This window comes from Myripristis murdjan, chromosome 3 (genome assembly GCF_902150065.1).
Source record: "Myripristis murdjan chromosome 3, fMyrMur1.1, whole genome shotgun sequence".
NCBI lineage: Eukaryota > Metazoa > Chordata > Actinopteri > Holocentriformes > Holocentridae > Myripristis > Myripristis murdjan.
The window spans coordinates 1,301,877-1,322,857 of record NC_043982.1 but is presented as its reverse complement, the minus strand read 5'-3'; the positions used below and the strand labels follow the sequence as shown (position 1 = coordinate 1,322,857).

The 20,981-nt window shown below is 40.8% G+C and overlaps 1 protein-coding gene across 1 annotated transcript in view; it reads left to right on the top strand.

The window, feature by feature from the left end:
- Positions 1 to 20,981, top strand: part of LOC115380417 (multiple epidermal growth factor-like domains protein 11) — a 113,020-nt gene that overhangs the window by 76,500 nt on the left and 15,539 nt on the right. The window contains exons 12-16 of the mRNA XM_030081609.1: positions 3,312 to 3,432; positions 5,878 to 6,041; positions 8,251 to 8,353; positions 13,940 to 14,086; positions 17,412 to 17,546. Coding sequence (XP_029937469.1) covers positions 3,312 to 3,432; positions 5,878 to 6,041; positions 8,251 to 8,353; positions 13,940 to 14,086; positions 17,412 to 17,546 — 670 coding nt within the window. The remainder of the gene's footprint in view (positions 1 to 3,311; positions 3,433 to 5,877; positions 6,042 to 8,250; positions 8,354 to 13,939; positions 14,087 to 17,411; positions 17,547 to 20,981) is intronic.

Below are 20,981 nucleotides of genomic sequence, written 5' to 3'. Positions count from 1 at the left end.
TGAGGAATGTTTGTTTGGTTTATGTCAGCTAACTTCAGATTGCCTTGCACTTGGCAGAATGTTTCCCTCTGCTCTGCCAGCTCATGATTTGTTACTTCACACACCATTGTGTAGAAAAGATCCAACTCAAAACAGAATCCATATAGGTTATTCTCATGATTTGGGAGAGTTTGATCAATATGTGTAAACATCAGCGACTCTCCTCCAGAGTGTGAAAAAACATTGTGTAACCATAGAGGTTTTACAAATAACAGATTTCATAGGACAGTCTCTGAACCAGAAGACAGAATTTTACGCACAGAAAACATTTCTCTGGCTCCTGTGACACTATCCACAGGGTTTGTCTCCCAGTCATCACCAGGGGACCAGCTGTCTTGATGTCCTGTGGAAGTTCAGCTTCAGCTTTATTACATGTGGTTCAGTTTGTGTAGCTTATTATTCATTTGCACAATCCTAAAACACTGAAGCAGAAACAATGATAAGGAAAATACAGAAAGAAAGCAATAGCAAGTAAAAGTAAATAGAAAAGTGAGTGGTGCAAAATTTCAGCTGTTGCCCATCCATTTGAAAGTACACATCCTCATGTATCATGAATAAGAACCAGAGTGGATTGCTTAGTGCACCTCTGCCATCAGCTCCCTGCTGAAACTGCACTTCAGTGGAGAATACAAAGCCAAGTGCCCTGGATATGCCTGGTATGACTAAGTCTACCACCTTAATTCTAAGTGGTCCAATAAAGACAATATTATGATCCATCAATCCAGAAAAGTTATTGCAGAGGTCTCCTCTTTTTCATGAAAATCCAGATGGTTCTCCAGAGCAGCCTCACTGGCTTTACTTATTAACAAAGTAGAAAATTCCAACTTTTTAATAAGACTTTGCTCTTCTCATACCTTTGCACGTTCGGTTCGCTTTATGAATATTAGATTAAGCAATTTTAAAGGCAGCAGGTTGGGAGTAGGCAGCTTTAATTAACACAGCTTATATGATGAAGGTTTGGATCAATGCGGCGCTGAGCTGGAGCTTCAGGACGTATGGAGCTGGCTAGCACAGCACACTAACAACACCGAGCAAAGTGGCACATTCTGCTAATGTCAAGCTGTTCATCCGGCAGCCCTGACCATGTCCTCTATTGATTGGACAAGTGCAGACATCGTGTTTCTCTGCAGGGACACTTTCAGCGATGCGTGCCTTTCTCGTCTATAATATATGTGCTTGGCGCTGCATAACTTCTCAAAGATAAACACCCGCACACTGTCCAACTTGCAAGGAAAAGGATCATTTATTTGCAGCGTTTTGGTACTAGACCTTCGTCAGGCAAACAGTTTGTTCAAAAGGGCAGGACTTCTTAAATAGGAGGTGGCCTCACACCTGCAACCACCTTCTCAAGCGCTGCATAACTACCATCATATTTAATACATTGTTGTGCTTGTAATGAATTTAAAGATGAACTCTAAGCTAGGAAAAAAGCTAGAGGTGACACTTTTCTCATGGTGAAGTCACCTTAAAACGTCCGTATGTTGTCTCAAAAACTGAAGACACCCTGTGCACAGCAGTGCTTCTCTCCTGGGTACCAGCTAGTGCAAGGTCAACCACAGTAAACCAAAAAGAATATTCCAGCACACACAAGGATACTAGGATTGAAACTATTTCATTAATAGATAAGTAATAATAATTAATATAACCCTAGTTTCCTGGTGTGTGCTGGAATATTCTTTTTGGTTTACCCTAAAACTTCATCAAGTCTGCGTTGTATACAGAAGAGTCTTCATACAGTCTTCTTCATGTGTGACTAAGCCAGTGAACTCATTTAGAATGACTGATAGTGAATGGCACGAGCCATCCGACTCTTTTGAGTGTTCTGGGTTGCATGTTGACACACGATACATAAATCATCAACACGTTCAATCAGCAATCACAAGCTGATGCATTATGTATACTTTCTGTCATAGACAAAGAGGAGAGGGGAAGGTGGTCTAGATTCAGTTGCTCTTTGCAATAAAAACTATGCTCCAAGCTAATAGAGCTATCTATATGTATAACCTTGTTAACTGTGTTTAAGCAGTTGGTGGTGCGCGTGGTAATCTAATAGAGAAAATGTGATCCTAGGGTATTAATTTTAATCTTCCCTCTTTACTGTACCTTACAAACTGTGCAGTAATTGTACTGTAAAGTTTATGTTTAAATAGATGATTCCGGCTCCATCTACTTTCCAGTCAACTGCGAAAATGATAGGGTTCTAAAATGTCCAGCACTAACATTGTGTCTTGCCACTTATTATTATTATTGCTTCTTTATACATTTCTTTATACAGCCCTGATTGTTTGGCATAGCCAGATTGTATCCAGATTGGTTGCAGAAAGTCTGGACCACCAAACACCACATGAACCATATCGGATCTAAACCATATTTGGAGGTGGTTTGAAATGCGATTCCAGTCAGATTTCTACAAATATGTCACAGTCCAGATGCTCTGGATGATCAAATCAGATTTCAAACTTTCTTTTGTGTTACTCACAACATGACACACAATGATGACATTAAATCCAGGCTTATAGAAGTGCGTCAGAGTGGCTGAGCAGAATTGTATTACTGATGTTTCCACCAGCAGAGCGGTACTTTGGAGGAGGCTTCTGGGCATTTCTCCTGCTTCCACATTTGAAAGCCACATCCCCAGCGTACAAAGCTACTGACGCTTATGTCATTACCATAGCAACCCATGCAGATAGGTTAGTGATGTCTGGACACACAAATCTGATCTGATCACTTGCAAATAACAGTGCGGACAGACTGTCTTAAAGATCTGATCTGATGAACAAATAATGATTTGGCTGCAGTCTGAACAAGGCCTATGTTACAAATCAGTATAAAGAAGATCAAACATGTTTTTTTTTTTCAGAGTGAATTTTTTTCCAGAATTATTCCATATTTCCACCTTTTTTCAACTTTTAGTGTCCCATTCAATATTATGCACCAAAAACACCTTCTTTATAAAACAATTTCATTCAACAGCCAGCTCATATTTTTTTAATCATTCAAATTTTAAAACAAAATTAATAACAAATGGCAAAAATTGAAAAAATAGCCCATTACATTGCCAGAAACCACCAAAATGCATCTGAGCACACATATATACAAAGTAATGCTTCACAGCCAACAGTGCTCAGTGCTCTGTTCTAGTGTGTTAGCCTTTCCATGTTTTCAGCATCTCTCTCTCTCTCTCTCTCTCTCTCTCTCTCTCTCTCTCTCTCTCTCTCTCTCTCTCTCTCTCTCTCTCTCTCTCTTTCTCTCTCTCTCTCTCATGTGAGCAGGGTGATGACTGCTCTCTCAGCTGTCCTGCAGGCCTGTACGGCACCAACTGCACCTTGTCTTGTTCCTGCCACAACGAGATCTCCTGCTCCCACATCGACGGTTCCTGCATCTGCAAAGAAGGTTCTCTGGCTTTTTCTCATCTTTCTCTTAAAGGAGAACTTTTGCCCTGCCACTCTTACATATCTTTACAGTTTTTCTCAATTGCTAAAACACTAAACCTTGTTGTCTGAACCAAATGCTCCAATGCCTGAACCCACTGATTGAATCAGTCACTCTTTTGGCAAAACCATAAGCACTTTTCACCTGTTTAGACACAACTTACCAACACATTTTCATTGTGATGCACCTGTGTTGCATAATGGTGAGCACTGGTGGCAAAAGTCAAACACAAGTAAAGCACTGGTGTCACTGGTTGAACACAACAACTCAACCTGCCTCATCCACTCATCCGCTGCTGGAGTGGGCTTGCATGTGGACAAATAAATCTAGCTGGATAGTTAACCAGCTGATGAATATATATATGTTACTGGGGTATTCCAACTGTTTCCACTTTTCAAAACTAACTCATCTTGCAGCTGCATTGCCTTCTGGTCTACTCAGTCTCCTGTGGGAGATAATTGGCCTTTCTACATCTTCTATAAAGTGTTTCTCCCTGTGTGATTGTTGAACAAAATGATTGCTTGCTGCAGAATGTTTCCACAGTCAAACTACTTTGTCGTAGTGCTGGAAATATCCCAGTGTGGCATCACATCTACGTTTTGCCAAATGTCCATATGATTAAGAGAATGATTCCCAATAAACAAACAAACAAAAAGGGCCCAGTGTTAAACATGTTTCAGGGTGGATTTTTCCTTTAAATTGGCCAAGCACTTTGTATTTTCCAGCAGCATTTGATTCTCGGCGAGCAAGGGTGCGTGTGCTTCTTGCCACAGGGGATTTAAGTATTACACCATTGTTAGGCACCTTTTTCTCACGGTTGACTTGGCTCTCAATTCCAGTAACATCTCTCAGTTACACAGTTGACATTCCCCTTTTCCTGCCTCCTCTGTGAAGGAGGGAGAGAGTGTGCTTTGAGTGTTCCTTTTCTCACCTTCATATTTGTTTACTAATTTTGCTTTTACTCTTTATCCTCTGTCTTTCTTACATCAGTAAAAACCTCAACAAAGTTCTTAGAGGGCAAAACAATGTTGTTTGATTTTTGTCCCAACCAGCAAAATGAAACCTTCTCTGAAGTAACACTTGGCACTGCCACAAGCCACAAGTAGAATAACTAATTTAGTACCTGCTCAAACACAAGCTTCAGAACTTTATGTATTTAGTTTCTTCCCTAATATCTCTCAATATTAACATGTTTAAATATTTATGTGCCACTGAACCTCCCAGGGAACATGGGTAATTAAAGTGTAGAGACATCTGAGGGGAGGCTCAGGGCCAGAGGCGTGGGAGCTTTGGCTAGAAGGTGTGGGTGTCTGTCCTTACTCTCACCCTTAATACTTTTATTTATGTTTTTCCTTTAAAGCTTCTTCAGGGAAAACAAGGGGCGAGTCCAGGCAGATCCTAAAGGGTTATCAAAGATGTACTGGCTGTTTTACAAGACGTGGTATATGGTAGATGCTTGTGTTTGTTTGTGTGGGACTGGATGGAGGTGGGGGTCTGTTTGCTGGTCAGACATGACATCTCTGAGACATCTCTCACACATTAGTAGTTTGATTTTGATGAAACCTGGAAAGCTGATGCATCTTTGTGCTTTGCCCCTGCATTTAAAAAAAAATTCTGCTACCAGTGGTTTTTAATGTTTAGCCATTTTACCCTGCAGAGTATTAAAGATTTCATTATATTATATCATTAAAAAACACGTGATTTTTATCGAGGAATTTTGGTTGAACCTCCCACGTTATAATGCTCTGATTCTGTGCCTAACTCTATTGTCAGCAGTTATGAACTATGGAACTGAAAATTCTTTGTGTAAAGCAAATGTTTCCCCGGGGACTATTTTCCCTGGCGGAGGAACTATTTCACGCTACCCAGTTTCAAGGTATCAAAACCCAGTGTGCAGCTGCACTACGGTGATGGAATGCTGGAGTGAAGAAAGTTTGAAGTCTCAGAAAGTTCATTTTCATATCATCGTGGAATGAATGGAAGCCAATGGCTGGAAAAAAGTAGAAAAAATTATACTAGAGTTCTAAAAGACAGCTGTTTTTTTTTAGCAAATATGTGAAATATGTACATTCTGTAGATGTTATGTTAACATGCAAAATCACTGATATTGTCAGGCTTGCCTGATGGGGCTGCTCTAATTAAAGGTGGACATTTCAGTCTTTGAAAGGCCATTACAGTTATGGCATAACTCTTATACCTCTGATCTGATGCTGATGAAACTTGGATGGATGGTGCATCTGTTTACCGAGACCAAGAGATGCCTGCATCATTCTTGGGGGATAACAGATTGTTCATCAGGCCACAGTAGCATCAAGTTATGTTTTTTTCTGAACTGATATTGCTGACTAACCATTCTTGACTGAATAAACTTTGTCTGAGCTGATGGTGTCATTCTGTCTCTCCCAGGCTGGCAGAGCGTTGACTGCTCCATCCCTTGCTCCAGTGGTACTTGGGGCCTGAATTGTAATCTGACTTGTCAGTGTGCCAATCGGGCCGCCTGTGACTCTGTTAATGGAACCTGTACCTGCTCCCCGGGCTGGAGGGATGAATTCTGTGATGAACCGTGTCCTGTAAGTGGTAAACGTCAATCACACCGTGCCTGTAAGTGACCATGCATCTAACAGGGTGGTCATTATTTCTTTATTTGCTTTTTCATTCGTGTAATCATGTGGTTTTCAATTCCCCAACGTAAGGCTCATTTATACTCCCTTTCCGTATGAAAACTGATACACCCACTCGACACGTTGTAAACATCTCTGCCCACAAGCCTCCGTGCGTCCTTTCCGTTGACATGGATGTTAAGCAAAAATCCACTAGAGGGCAGCACAGAGTCCAAAGTTTCTGACAACAAAAAGCATTGCGATGGTGGTGGAGGTCGTGATGACGGGCCTGCTACAAAGAGGCTGAAGTGGAGGCGCTGTTATAGACTGTGGTGCTCTGTGTAGTCACTGAGGACGGAGAAACCTATACGCAACACATCTGCTGGTAGAGAGGGTGTTCAGGCTACCAGTGTACCACAATGCATAACAATAATATAATCCCCCCTTTTTGCTCACATAGTTCTACTTTTAGGATGCTTATGCAAAGAAGATAACCACATGTGACAATGTTGACATGAAAGCTATAACACAAATTGGGAGGACAGCAACTGTCATGTGCAAAAAATGTTTTTATTACAGCCTTAAAATACACACATTTTTCAGCATTTATGAGCTGCATGTTTGTTTAAGCCTTTGTGGGGTTTTTTTTGTTTGTTTGTTTGTTTGTTTTTTGTGCAAGGCCATAAATGTATTTCAAGGCTGCAATAAAAAAGGTGTGGTTTTTTTTGTTTTAACATTACAGAGGCTTCCATCCCAGTTGTTTTTCTAATTTAAAGTTTGCTTTTATTTGGAAAACAGTTTTTTGTGCTGCTTTCATCCAGTATTAAACATGACGTGGTGATAGATCAAATGGGTGCATAGCGTAGTTTTTAACAGTGGTTCCCAGATCAGTTCTCAAGGACCCCGTGTCCTGCAGGTTTTGGTTTCAACTCCGTTCTTTCACACCTGACCCATTTAAGGGCTTCATGGTGATTGGTTGAAACAGATGTACCTGAACAGGGCATGCATGATGTGCCAGCCAGCACATCCTTCAGGTATTTGGAAGAATCAGGGAGGCAAACTCTGTTCAAACTTTAACTCAATAGGATATGATTATAACATTTTGAGTCCCTTAAAGAGAAAGATAATTAGATAGTGGGTTTCAATGTGTTTGTACTTAACTTTGCAGCATAATTATGCACTTGTCTTTAGGCAAACACATCTTATTCACTTGCATACTTATTAAATATTGATTTATTCTGGATAAGTATTGGTGCGTAACTATGCCTGCAGTTTTGCCGTCACACCCACACATATAACACGAAAATGACATGAAAGTGTTCTATTACTTTTCTAAGCGGATGGACTCACTGATTTTTCGCAGTTCCAGTTTATACACAGATTTTGGCCAGTTTTCGTGAAGCTCTATGTCACACAGATTTTGCACTGCATTAACAAGACAAATATAAAAAATGTGCATCTTGTTGAGAAGAATTGGAGTGTTACATTTCGAAGTGATCCAACTTTCCAATTTTTTGCGCTTGTTGTTTAAGTGTGATGTTTGGGACAGAATACACACTAACGGTGGAATGTTAGGAGGGGCCTGTCAGAGAGAAGGTCTCCTCTCACCGACACAGAGATACACTCTGTATCTGCTTATCTGTCTCAAGGGCCACTAGCACTGCTGCCAGTACATCCCAGCAATCAGCCCAGACACCATGGCAAGTGCCTAGCAACCACCCCAAACACCCTAGCAACCCCATAGCAACCACTGCAAATACCATAGCAATGGCCTAGCAATGCCATAGCAACCACCCATAACACCATACCAACCTCCTACCAACACCCTAGCAACCATTAGGAACGCTATAGCAGCACCCTAGCAACCACCCAGAAGACCATAGCAACTGCCTAGTAATGCCTTAGCAACCATCAGCAACACCATATCAACCGCCCAGGAGGGCCCTAGCAACCACCCAGAACACCATAGCAACTGCATAGCAGCCCCCTAGCAACCACCCAGAACACCGCAGCAACTGCCTATCAACACTCCCAGATACCATAGCAACCACCTAGCAGTGCTTTAGCAACCATCATCCACAAACCACAAAGTTCAGGACATGTCCACATGTTCAGCAAGCACATTTAAAGTTGCTTCACAGACTTGAGCCAATTGTAGTTGTGTTTTTACTGTTGTCAGGAGGGAACATATGGACTGGACTGCAGGGAGCAGTGTGACTGTGTTAATGCTGATGGCTGTGATCCAGTGACTGGCTACTGTCGCTGCCTCGCAGGATGGACAGGTGAGTGGTGCCGCCACTTTTTAAAGGGAGAGTACCCCCCACACACACACCCAACAAACAATAGCCAACATCAATCTACTTCCATCTCTGTGGTGGCTACTGCTGCTCTGGAAGTCTGAAAGAAGTTATCAGATCTTTCTTTAATGGAGAGATCAAATCAGCAGGCTCACATTAAAACTTAACTTGGTAAAACTGTGAGATTTAAGCTTGAATGAGTATAACAGCCGAGTTCTCCTCTGTCATTCAACTGCAAAATAAATAAATATATAAAGAAATAAATGAATAAAATACAATAAAAATAAATAAATTACAAAAATTGAAAAAAAAAAAAAAAGTTTCTTCAGTCGCGCCTCTTTTGAAATCCCTACAGATTTCAGGTAAACTGCAGTTTTGTGTGTTTGTTAATGGAGACGTTTTTATTGCGACGTCCTCAGAAGGAAAATTAGTCCTCAATTGGACCTCTTTGAACTTTGCTTACATTAATAATTGGCATGTTTGGGTTGTAGAGCTGCATATTTTACCACTAATTGTCAATCAGCGGAGTCATGATGAACAGTGATCAATACAAGAGCTGATGAATATGGAAAGGGCTTTTTAATTCACTGCCAGAGGGAGAACTGGAAATGACTTGACATTGAGAGGAACTTCAATATATTGATGGAATTTATATCAAAGGTCAAACCAGAAGTTGATACAAGTTTGGTTTGAAGAAGTAAATAAACATCATATAATTGTGTTATCCCCAATATGTAGGTCTATGTAATTCTAATTCAGGCGATGACTGTGCATGATAATAACTGTTACGAGGTAATGAGGATCTTTTGGAGTCAAAACATAATATCCATCGGCTGAAACCACTAAAATACATTTCTGAGCTCTTCTTAAAGGCTTTTGCTACTGTATGAGCCATTACTCTCCCAGTGGGTGAGAAAACTCAATATAGCTGCATTCTAGTTTGCACAGAGTGTAATTGCTTTTAATCTCATCCTACCTTTAGTAGCATTTCCATGGAACCATTATGAATATTCCTTTTAGACTTAATTGAGCCCGTCCCTCTCCTCCCTCAGTCACCCAGCGCTGCAGTAAAACTGAGTTACTCCTCAGCCTTTCTCAGCACCATAAAAAGGAGAATATAATAGCTGTAGTGCTTCATCAGCCAACATCTCATACATGTGTTTAGTTGTAAGATCAACTTTTATATCCCCCTCTTTGTTAAAGTGTTGATTCTTCATATTCCTGCTTAAAGCGAAAGAAAAAGATAAAAAAAAAAAAAAAAGCTCACTCTTTGGAAGCTTGTAGTAGCAGAGCTGATGTCTACGACCAACACCATTGCTAACTGGGGCTGCATTCGATTATGAAGCATTCAGAAGCATTCTTTTTGGAACGAGCCAGTTGCTTGGCCTCCAGGATTGCAGCTTTCTGCAAACACCTTAACACTCCACTTTGGCACTTGAGTCCTCAGAAATACACCCACCAAGTGTGAAGTCATTCAGAAGAAACTGGTAGATTAGATGGGGAAGTGTGAGTTTGGACATGACTTCACATCAGCATGGTTGCACACACACAGTTGAATGAGAGGCTTAATTCTCTTTGCATAAGTTCATACTTTACTTGAGGAGCGATGTCATTTATGCATTTTGAAGATGTAGTGTAGCAACTGTGTACTGGGGTATATTTGTAGTTAATGTCACTAACGTCACTAGATTGTTATAATGTCAGTAGGCAAAAGCTGCTGTGTTCCAGTAGTTCCACAGGAGGTGGGGAATACTGACTTTTTGAGTTTTGAGCACAGCTGAATGCAGCATAAAGACTGAAGTGCTTTGCTAGCCTTCGCCTCCTGCAAAATCACATTAGATTGGTAAAATAATCCTGGGTGAATAGTGGATTTATATCCAGGAACAGCACAAAATCGACATTCCATGCTAACAACCTAACAGTGATACTGTTAGTCAGCTGTGTTGCATTGCGATAGTTTCTGATGCTATCCTCATTAGGCCCACTAACCATTAGCAGGGTGAGGCTAACAACAGGCCATGGAAACTAACGCCCCGGCTTATCAATCATGTGATGAGCCTAGCAGTGGAGGATAACAGGTGCAGCTGAAGGTGGTCAATCAAACGACGATAGAGGAATAAAAACTGAGATTGTGTTTTGATTAGATTGCTCAACCCTTCCGTGTGAAAGGAACTTGTAATTCCCAGCCAAACCACTGGTTTGACTCAGGAGAAATCAACTTCAAGCCTCTCTCTGAATAGAAAGGACCTGAGCGTCTCACGGTGGTTTTTGACACACCTCTGCTTCATTCTGTGATTGTCCTTTGTTAGAAAGAAATCCCTGTAATGCACCAAATGGTAAAGGTACATTTTCAGCCCTCATTCACTGATTGCAGACCAACACAACTTCTGTGGTTGTCTTAAATTGGACTTATAACGGTGTGAGTTTGGCCTTGACTTGACCTCACCTTAGGTGTTTGTGGTTCTGATTCCCCTCATTTAAATAGCTAAATACTTATTTTAAAAGGAAGCAAAAAAAAATGCTGAATTAATAAATGACATTATATTAGAGTTTAGTGAATCCCTTTAATTCATCATAAACTAGATTAAAGTCATTGTAAGCCTACATGCACAAGCCAATTAGCGAGACAGGGGAACACTGAAGCTGCTGATTTGGAGCTGGTGCTCAAGCGGCCTCTCTCCGTTCAAGTAGCTGCCTATTAAATTTTTAGAGTTGGCATCAGCTTTCAGTCAGCTGTGGTCCGAGCCAGTCTATTTTCTGAGCAATTCTGACATCTCTAAATATACTTGTGGGCAGCACAGTGGCTCAGTGGTTCACACTGTCACCCCACAGCAAGAAGAAGTGGCTTGGATTCCCAATGCTTCCTGTGCACAGTTTGCATGCTCTCCTCGTGTCTGCCTGGGGTTTCTCCCGTAGTGCAGAGACTGGCAGGACGAGTGGGATGGAGACCACAAATGGCTCATAGAGGTGAATGCGAGTGTGTGTCTGTGTTTGCCCTCATGATGGCACACATAGCCCCCTTCTGATTGTATGCTGGGACACCCCCCTCATGACCCCTAATAACAACAACAACAACAAGAATGACGACAACAACATAAGCATCAGAGTAAACAAAAGGATATTGGCAGAACTTAGGACAGGGAAACTATGGAAATTAAAACAGATTTCAAATTAAAAGCACACAAATAAACAGATCTTAAAAGCAAAAAAAAAAAAAAAATAGAATAAAAGGTAAATAAATAAATAAATTTGGTTCTAAAAGCAAGCCTAAAAAAGGAAAGGTAGTAAGTGACTTTGCCCTCCTGATATCCTCTGGCAAGCTCTTCCAAAGAGTGGGGACCTGAATGAATGAATTCTTGCAGCATTACCAAAACAAAAACAAAAACAAAAACAAACAAACAAACAAAAAAAGATATATAAGAGGAAACTATGCATGTCAAGAATTGGTTCCGTATTGTTGAATTGGGTCAGAGACATTCATATTTGCGTGTCATTCCCTCTTTGCTTTGTGTCAGTGGTGCTAGCTAGTCACAAGAGGAATTGTTACTAGGTGTTAGTTTTACACCGAGCTTTGTCAGAATTGTGGGGCTGCCAGAAGCGACGAGGGAATTTCCATTTGGCCTTCTTCTGCTTCTTATTCTGTCCCCACCTCTTGGTCCTCCTCCTCTCCGTCCCTCCCTCAGTTTTAACTTCACAGAGGACTGAATGGATCCCAGGTTTTCTGATTTCCATCCAGTTTTTGGCTCAGGGGCAGTTTATTAATTGAGTTATAATGGCTGAACGTTCCCCACTCTCATATTCTCTCATATTCTATGTCAAAGGAAGTTTCTAATGAGCTGTAGATAGGCCAGAGAGAGTAAGAGAGAGAGTAAGAGAGAGAGAGAGAGAGAGAGGGAGAGAGAGAGAGATGTACTGTGAGTATTTGCACACACACAATCATTAGTCTGTGTGTCTGTCTGTCCCTATGCATCCCTGTTTCTATATTTAGATATGGTGGTGAGCTTGTTCCTATGTGTGTGTGTGTGTGTGTGTGTGTGTGTGTGTGTGTGTGTGTGTGCGTGCGTGCGTGCGTGAGACGGAGCGAGCGCTGAAAATGAATGTAATGTGAGTCTCTTGGGCCCGGCAGTCTCCAGACTGTCCCCTGTGAGCAGCGAGGTCTCTGATCCGTTCTTTAAGCCTGCTTTTGTGGAGACAGACTCCTGCCTCTTAGGACACACACACACACACATGCAAGGCTGATGAAAGACTGAGACACTTCAGCAGATGATTAAAGGGCAAAGAGTCTCAGGCAGAATTTGGGGAATTTTGATTTCTGTCGAAAATGTTTGCGCGCACCAGCTGACATTTGTTCCCAAACATGCAGGCAGTTCACAGGCAACAGTAACCACACCAGTAGCTAGGGAATACTGACTGTATTACTTGTTATACATATCCTTTTTTATTTGTATGCACATACACAAAACACATAGGGCTCTCCATATCCCATGCTTACCAGTTACTTACAACCTGCTTCACCTGAATTAGGTTGATAAAACTGATAAAATACAATTTATAATGCAAAACAAAACAGGTGACATGGCTCCTTTTATTCCAGTTATCAGATAATCAAGAGGATAAAAGACCTTGTGCATGCAGGCTAAAACACAGTTAATCCTCTGGCAGATGGTGGACGCAAAGCAACAGAATTTTCCTCACTTCATTTAGTGGTGGACAAAGAACTGACCACCTTAACCCTATAAAGCCATTTGTATCATATATGATACACATTTTCAATTCCATTTTTCGTTTTCAGTTTAATCAATACTTGACCAAAATACTGTTGTATACCTTTGAACACTTCCCCTGTTCACCCTGGACCATTGGCACTTCAAGTACATATCATATATCATACACCAGAAAGGTCATGTAATAACATATATTTTTTTTTTTTTTTTTTTTATATATATATATTTTGTTATAGGACTAAATAAAGAGTTCAGTTTCCAAAAAATTGGAATTTTCTGCCAATTCTTTCATAGTTCAGGCTTTATAGGGTTAAGAATATTCTTAAACTTCATTTTTATTATAGAAAAGTTGCCACCCTGCGACCCTCTCTGCCAGTGCCTACATTTTCTTTCCTGTGCGATTTAGGTCTGTTTGTGTGTGTGTGTGTGTGTGTGTGTGTGTGTGTGTTTCACACCCTGTGACAGGGAGATGAGTTGGGATGCAAAATGAAGAAGAAGCTCGCTATCTTTGGCTCTTGTCATCTTCGTTTGTCTCTTATCTGTCACATCCCTCTCTCTGTACCATTCCCTCCGTCTTTCTTTCTCTGCCGTCTCCATCTCTGGCTAGGTGCGGAAAATGCTTTTTGCTAATGTTCCCGCATTCCCCCTCTTTGCATCATCTCCCTCTCCTTTTTCAAGTAGAAGTGACACATCTGCAGCTTTGTTAGCGGTGTTAGAGAAATGAGCTCAACTCCACTTGAAAGCCTTTGGCTAAGAACAAAGGCTTTTTTGCTTCACGACAGACAGAGAAGTTTGTGTCATTGTGTTTGTGTGTGAATCCGTGCATGCATGTGTGTGTTTTCTGCAGGTGTCCACTGTGACAGTGTGTGTGAGGAGGGCCGCTGGGGGCCCAACTGCTCCTATAGCTGCACCTGTGAGAACGGAGGCTCCTGCTCCCCAGAGGACGGCACCTGTGTGTGTGCTTCCGGCTACCGCGGCACCAACTGCAGACGAAGTAAAATACAAAATACACACACACACACACACACACACAAGCATGTACACACCTAACTTGATACCTGTGCTGCATTGTGTGTATTTTGTCAATTTTGTGGTCAGCCAGGGAAGAATAATGAAGCATCCGTCCCATGTTAACCCTCCAAGCCACTTGTTTGAAGTGTCAAACAACTTTTTAAAGAGGCACATTATATATTTTTTGCTTTGGTATTCATTCATTCATTCATGTTGATTTACTTCTCAGGTGACACGCTGCACACACAGCACAAGCTCTCGTTTTCAAGTGTGGCTTCAATCAGTAAACCTGCTATCATCTCTAAAAGTGGCATCAATTAAAACAATTACATTCAAGATTAGACAGATTTCAAATCAAAGCCTAAAATGACACAGGGCTAAAAAGGTGAATTTAGGTGTACATTGCAAGTCATTCTAGAATTTAGGGACAGAGTATTTATAGAATATAAATATTTATAGAATATTTATAGAATATAGAATTTATAGCATATCTCCCAGCTCTGGCTTGAGGACGCCAGAGCACCAAACAGTCCTGGGAGCTGTTCAATAAGCCTCTGCATTCCAAAGCAAAAATGAGATGAGGTAATAAAGGTAGTTAACCCCTTTGAAAGCCCAGCAAATTCACTTTTCTTTCAAAACAACAAAAAATGACCCAAAATTATCCCAAAAACTATGTAGCTTTAATCAAAACTAAACAGAAAAAAATCAATCAAAACATTTCAGAACTAAATTAATTATTCCTGTAGGCGAGTCTTAATAAATGCTGCAGAGAACTTAGGAGCTTTGAATGGCTCTACTTTGAACTTACTGTTCATTTTATGCTTGCCAGGTAGAGATACTTTTCATGAAATGCAGGGAACAAGGCAGCACGGCAATGGGATCAGTTTGTGAAGGTTGATGGCTGCAAAAAGTTCATCTGTGTCGATGAGCTCTTTGGCGGTTCATAACACAGAAAACGTTCCAGCGAGCCATACACACCTTTTGTGATTTCATCCTTCTTGAGATGGCGCTCATGTCCCATGGTTTCTTCTGGTGATGGATAATGCTGTCATCTCCACTGTCACATGCCCTGGGTGACACCATTTGATGTTAAAAAACAGTTAAAGCCCCGTAGCTATAGTCCAGTGTCCCTGTCAGCTGTCACGGTGGGGAATCCGGGACGACCATGTTAGCATCAGATGGTGTTGCCGGTTAGCCACGTTCCAGTGAAACATAGTAAATCTGGCAAACTTTCTACTTGGGAACACACGCCCACTGTATGTGAGTGTTCATGCGATATGCATTTCTGGCAAGTTACTATGGACGGATATCATTTCTGATATGGTGCTAAAACACTCATGTGCACACAGATTTACATTTAGAATGTCATTTTACGAGCAGAACCTGTCAGTGTGGATGTTTCTACCCAGGAAACACTGGTTCCAAGGACGCTGTAGTATCACGCCTTTCCACTGGCTGGTCCTCTTTTTTCTTTTGTTTGATGGCTTCCCATTAGCTGTATGGGCTCCAGCTGGATTTGCGGTGTGTTCAAGAACATTCAGTTTCATGAACACACTTTAGAAACAGTGTAAAATAGCTATAAGTTATTGCCCCCTTTAAAAAATATTGAATATATTTTCCAACTTTTACTCAGGGAACTGCGTTCCTCACCATTTCCCCCACTGAGTGGACGTGGTTATAGTTAGTTATCATTAAAGTTCATATGGTTTTAAGCAGTTGTCCTTTTGCTTTTTAAAGTTAATAGTTAACACTTTACTTCTCCACTCACTGGCTAAGCTTTGTCAATTTGTAGAATATAGAGAGTTGTATTAAGTAAAAGGTGTGTTTAAAGATGCTGACCTCTCTGGCCAGCATCTTTAAACACACCTTTTACCTTTAACAGCAAGACCTTGGAATGGCGAGTGAAGATGACATTTACTTTATTTTAGAGACACTCCTTACAGGGAGGAAAATTTTGAGCGAGTCATGGTTGTTAAAAAGGCAACACAGGGGAGCTCATCACCTCTGGTAGACAGATGTGGTTTTAGTGTTCTCTCTGTTTGTGTCAGAGCAGGACCATATGCTTCCAGAAGAGGTTACACCAACAAGGCTGGGTGATGTGGACAACATCAAATATCACAATATCTCTGACAGAATACCTCTATATTGATATTGTGACAATATTGTGGGGTGGCTGTTTGTGCTTTCACAAAAAAAATTACACACTGTGGTTTTTCTGATAAACATAAATAGTAATTAGAAGGTAGAGACAGATAACAGAGCCGCAACAACAACATGAGATGATTTTTGATTTTCTGTTAATATTGACTTGGTTCCACATTGCCCACAACAGAGATACTACAAATCCCAACATGCACTGCAGTGTCCTGCGCTATCAACAGCCCTCCTGTTTTCAGGATAGTGGGACATTGCACCAGGGGGCAGTCCCCATCAGCTTGACTGCATACTTTCTGCGTATATGCCTGCTTACCTCTGATGCACCGACTGAACCGCAACGCACAGCTCGCACAGATAAACCGCTGGATCGGCTGATTATGGGTCAGCAAAACACAGTTCTGAATAATTGTGGGATGAAAAGATTAAAATAAGAATCTTAATGTAAAGTATCATGCAGAGGAATATACTTTGCTAAATTTATTCTGAATGAGCTCATTTCCCCCATTCTTAGTACCTTCTGGCATAATGCAGCATTAGGCAAGCGGCTTCACATGGCGGCAGGTTTGAGTTTTATTAAGACGACCACCAGGTCAGGTTAGCTGCTAATGGCTGAACTTGGAGCTGACCCGCCCGTCACTACTACTGTACATGCCACGCTCCACTTTTCCTCTGCTTCTGCTCGCATCAGGGTGATAAATTTGAGGACTCACAGTTCACTGTTGAGGCAATTATCTTAATTACAAAAATCATGTAGCAGGAGAGAAACATCAGGACAGCCTGCACAAGCTTGTCTTACCACTTAGACTAACATCAATTAAAGGAAATTAGGGGCCTAAAGAAGACGTATGGGCTGGGTGCTGTGGTGAACAGAAAACACAGCAAAGCTAACAGGGTTACTTTGGGGACTGACAGTGAGCATGGGCAGTACATTCTGCATGCATGCACAGTCACACAAACATAAAGACATAGCTTACATTAAGCATTTGTAAACAGCTAATATCAGAAGTGACATTCATTATCAAAATGTTCAGACTAACGTTTTGTACAAACTCATCTTCTCTCCCTGTCTTTCACACACTGTTCACTCTCATCCACTCACATCCTTCTGTCCCATGTGTGTGTGTGTGTGTGTGTGTGTGTGTCTTCTCCAGCCTGTTCCCCTGGTTTCTATGGGCAGCGCTGCAGCCAGTCCTGTCCTCAGTGTATCCACAGTGACGGGGCTTGCCACCATGTCACAGGGCACTGTGAGTGTCTGCCTGGCTTCTTTGGCTCCCTCTGCAACCAAGGTCAGTTTGAGATTTTTCCATTCAGCAATCTGCTCCAGAGCTGTTCATCTGCTTATCTTATGTGTGTCCTTAAGTGCAAATGGTGAAATGTTCTTCACATAACATAACTTATAGATAACTGCATATTTTTAGATAAAGCCACACACCAGCCAATAATACACACTTTCAAGTCTGTGTTTTGGACTTTTTAGTTGACCTTGTACAACATGAATAATATTTTCAGTAGCCCTCATGTTCTCTCTCTTTTAATCTTATTTTATGATTTCCTCTGTTAGACATGGTTGGGTTTGGCAACAAGAGTACACTGACTTTGCGATCAACCCAGTATCTGATGAGCTAGTTGGCACACCATGCAAGTCTTCTGTTTTTCCCCCAGATATCAATTTAAAAAATCATATTACCAGGCTAATGTATTGGCAATATAGGTGTTTTCAACTTGGATTCTCTAAAATCATAGAAATTAATCATATCTACTTTTTTAAACATTAAAATGTCATTTAAATTTGTTTACCTGCAAAGCGTCTACATTAAAATATTAAGCTTTAAACATAAAAATATTTTAAAACAGACTACAAAACTGTTATTCATTACACTTGCTATGTGGTGCCATTTTGATTTGATATGATATTGCTTTGTGGTAGGTCTGATGGATGAAGAAATTGTGCCACCAAGCATTATAGTCCTACATTCCATAATTCAGAAATTTCTATACACCATTATGAGAAAAGAGTGGGTTTATTTTGATGCGTGTAAGCCACCTGTTTTGATGCTGGGACCCAGCACTGGGCTAGATTTGAAAACGCTCTAAACCAAATTGCTGGTCCAGGTCAGGACCTTTAAAACTCAGCTGACAAAAAACATGGAAGAAACACATCATTACGCCCGACAGTTTTGAGAACTATAGAGACTCAACCATCAAACTATGTGCTTCTTACATGTTTTTTCTCAATTAGGTTTAAAAGCCTCACTTAAATCGACCCACTGCAATTTGGCATAGTGCACCTGTAATTTTCCCTGTCATTCAAGGTATTTGGAGCAGCCGGCTGTCAGAGAAACTGTTTTCTAAGTATCAGACAATTTGTTTGGGTTTGGTTACAGAGCTGGTTATCAATTTAACAGCCCCATCAGCCTCTTGGCAGCTCGGGTCTTTATTTGCAGTCTTGGTCCGGTCAACAAAGTTCTTTAACTCTATTAACCTTTTCCTAAAACTCTGAGATCTCTAAGTTAACTGTAGGTTCGAAACTAAAGCCTATCCTACATGTAAATCAAGCAGAGGCCTTTCAGCGGCTTGAAAAATATTGCCGAAGCAGAGTCTTGCTGAAGGAGTTTCAGCAGATATGGAATGAACTATTAAAGCGTAAAAATTCTAAACCTTGAGCTCATTCGCAGTTTCTGTTGTTTTCATATCATAAGACATTTTATTTGAATGATTTTTTTATGTTCCACTTGTACATCAGCGCTCAGCCCCTGCATGGTTTAGCCTATCTGCAGGTTAAACGGGTGTTAATTCTCATACTAAGACAGTTGGCCCAAGGTTCCTTGCCAAGTGGAATTTTAAATAAAGACAGTGGAGGAGTGTGCTGTGAAATATTCATCTTCATTAAAGATGAACACAGTCTTAGTTATGCCTTGTCCTACATTAGCCATTCTGCTGGCCGCTGCATCTTTGAGCAGGTCCATAGATAACTGGGTGAGCCTTGATAAATCAGATGTCCAGCATTGGGGGGTTGGGGGGGGCTTTTAAACCGCCTGAGGAGGCAGTAGTGCTCACTTTCTGCTCACTCAGTGCAGGATATGCTTTAGTACAAACACATGATGCTGTTGACCAGATAACTCTCAAACAATCAACTGCATGTCAGAAGAAAACTCATTGTGTTTATTAGATTAAAGACAAAGATGTCATTGAGTGAGACTAAAAGCTTCCCACAACTTTGATCTTTCATGTATTACTTGTCTGAGAAACTGACTGCAGACATGAGTGAATCACATTCCAGTTACTTATGATTATGCACCGCAAAATTATTAGTGTTCGTTTTGAGTCCTATCAGCCCTAGGAGTGGACAAATCTCTGAAAAATCAGAACGTAATGACACTGTGCAATTTGCTGTGTAGCAGATTAGGTCTGATGTTGGAAGTCACTCATGATGTCAAATCATAGCTGTAATCAGCCTCAAAGTCATGCACACAGCAAATTTTGGAGTGTCCATAAGTGTACATTTTTGACAATTATTTTAAGCAGGTAAGTGTTTACTGGAGAGTTGTTTATCCACTCATAGCACACTAAACCTGATATGGGTGGCTGTTCAAAACAATCCAGAGTGTTAAATCGGCTGTGATGGGCATGGACTTATGGAAACACCGGCATAGTGTTGATTTTCAGCACCGACAGTTTCGCTTTGTAAGTTGCCGAAACATAAGTTGGGATGAAAAAGGCTGCAGTTTGTGTTTAAATAAATTAGAGGCTTAACCCTCTGTGCTGAGCTCACAGTGCACACAGGGCCTCTGAAGTGTCTCCCTCAGGAACCCTAAACTAGACCCAGTAGTGGCTGACATTTTTGTAGCAGTTGCATCACATTTAAAATAAATACCATCTGAAATCAAACTCAGAACCAAAGTTTCTCATTTGCATTTTGGGCACTGGTAACAAGCTATACAAGATGATGTATATTTTGTTAATTAAAGTAAAGTTGCAGTTTCACTACAAAAATTAGAAAAACAAGACACTATCAAGCATGTCAGTAATATTTTATGATTATAATACTAATACCTAGTGCTCACAATTACAAAGCAATGACTAAACATGCTATGTTTTTATAAAACAATGAATTGTTTGCCAAAGTAACTAAGGAGCTAGTTAATCTTTCTTACTGGGTGTCCTTACTAATTTTCCTTCTTTTCTTTCTTTATATTATTTTATTATATTCTATACAATCAACAGCAAAATACATGGTGACAAAACAAAACAAAAATGCACATAACTAATCATAATTAATAATAATAACAACTCTCTACACCTACATACACTATGTACATGACTTTGAAAATATTCCAGATTTTAGTGATACACTAGCAACCAGTATAAAAGCAGCTTGGGGAGGGGCTTGCAGTGATGAAGGAGGCAGTCAGTGTAGGTGCCATATACCAAGCAGCATCACCACAGCTGTAGGTGGAAATCCCGGGGGGGGGCGGGGGCGTGTCAGTCGTAATCCTGGCGAAAAAGGATAATTGTCCCCACAAAAATCATTGGAAAAAACAATGTGTTTTTAAGTCTAGAAAGATTGACACATCCCCCTGTCATGCTTCATAGTGGTTTGGTCCACTACACTTCCTGTTTGTGTGTGTATGCTTGTGTGTTTGTGTGTGTGTGTGTGTGTGTGCGTGTGTGTGTGTGTGTGCATGTGTTTTTGTGGTGGCTTGCACACCTCTAGTAAGTTG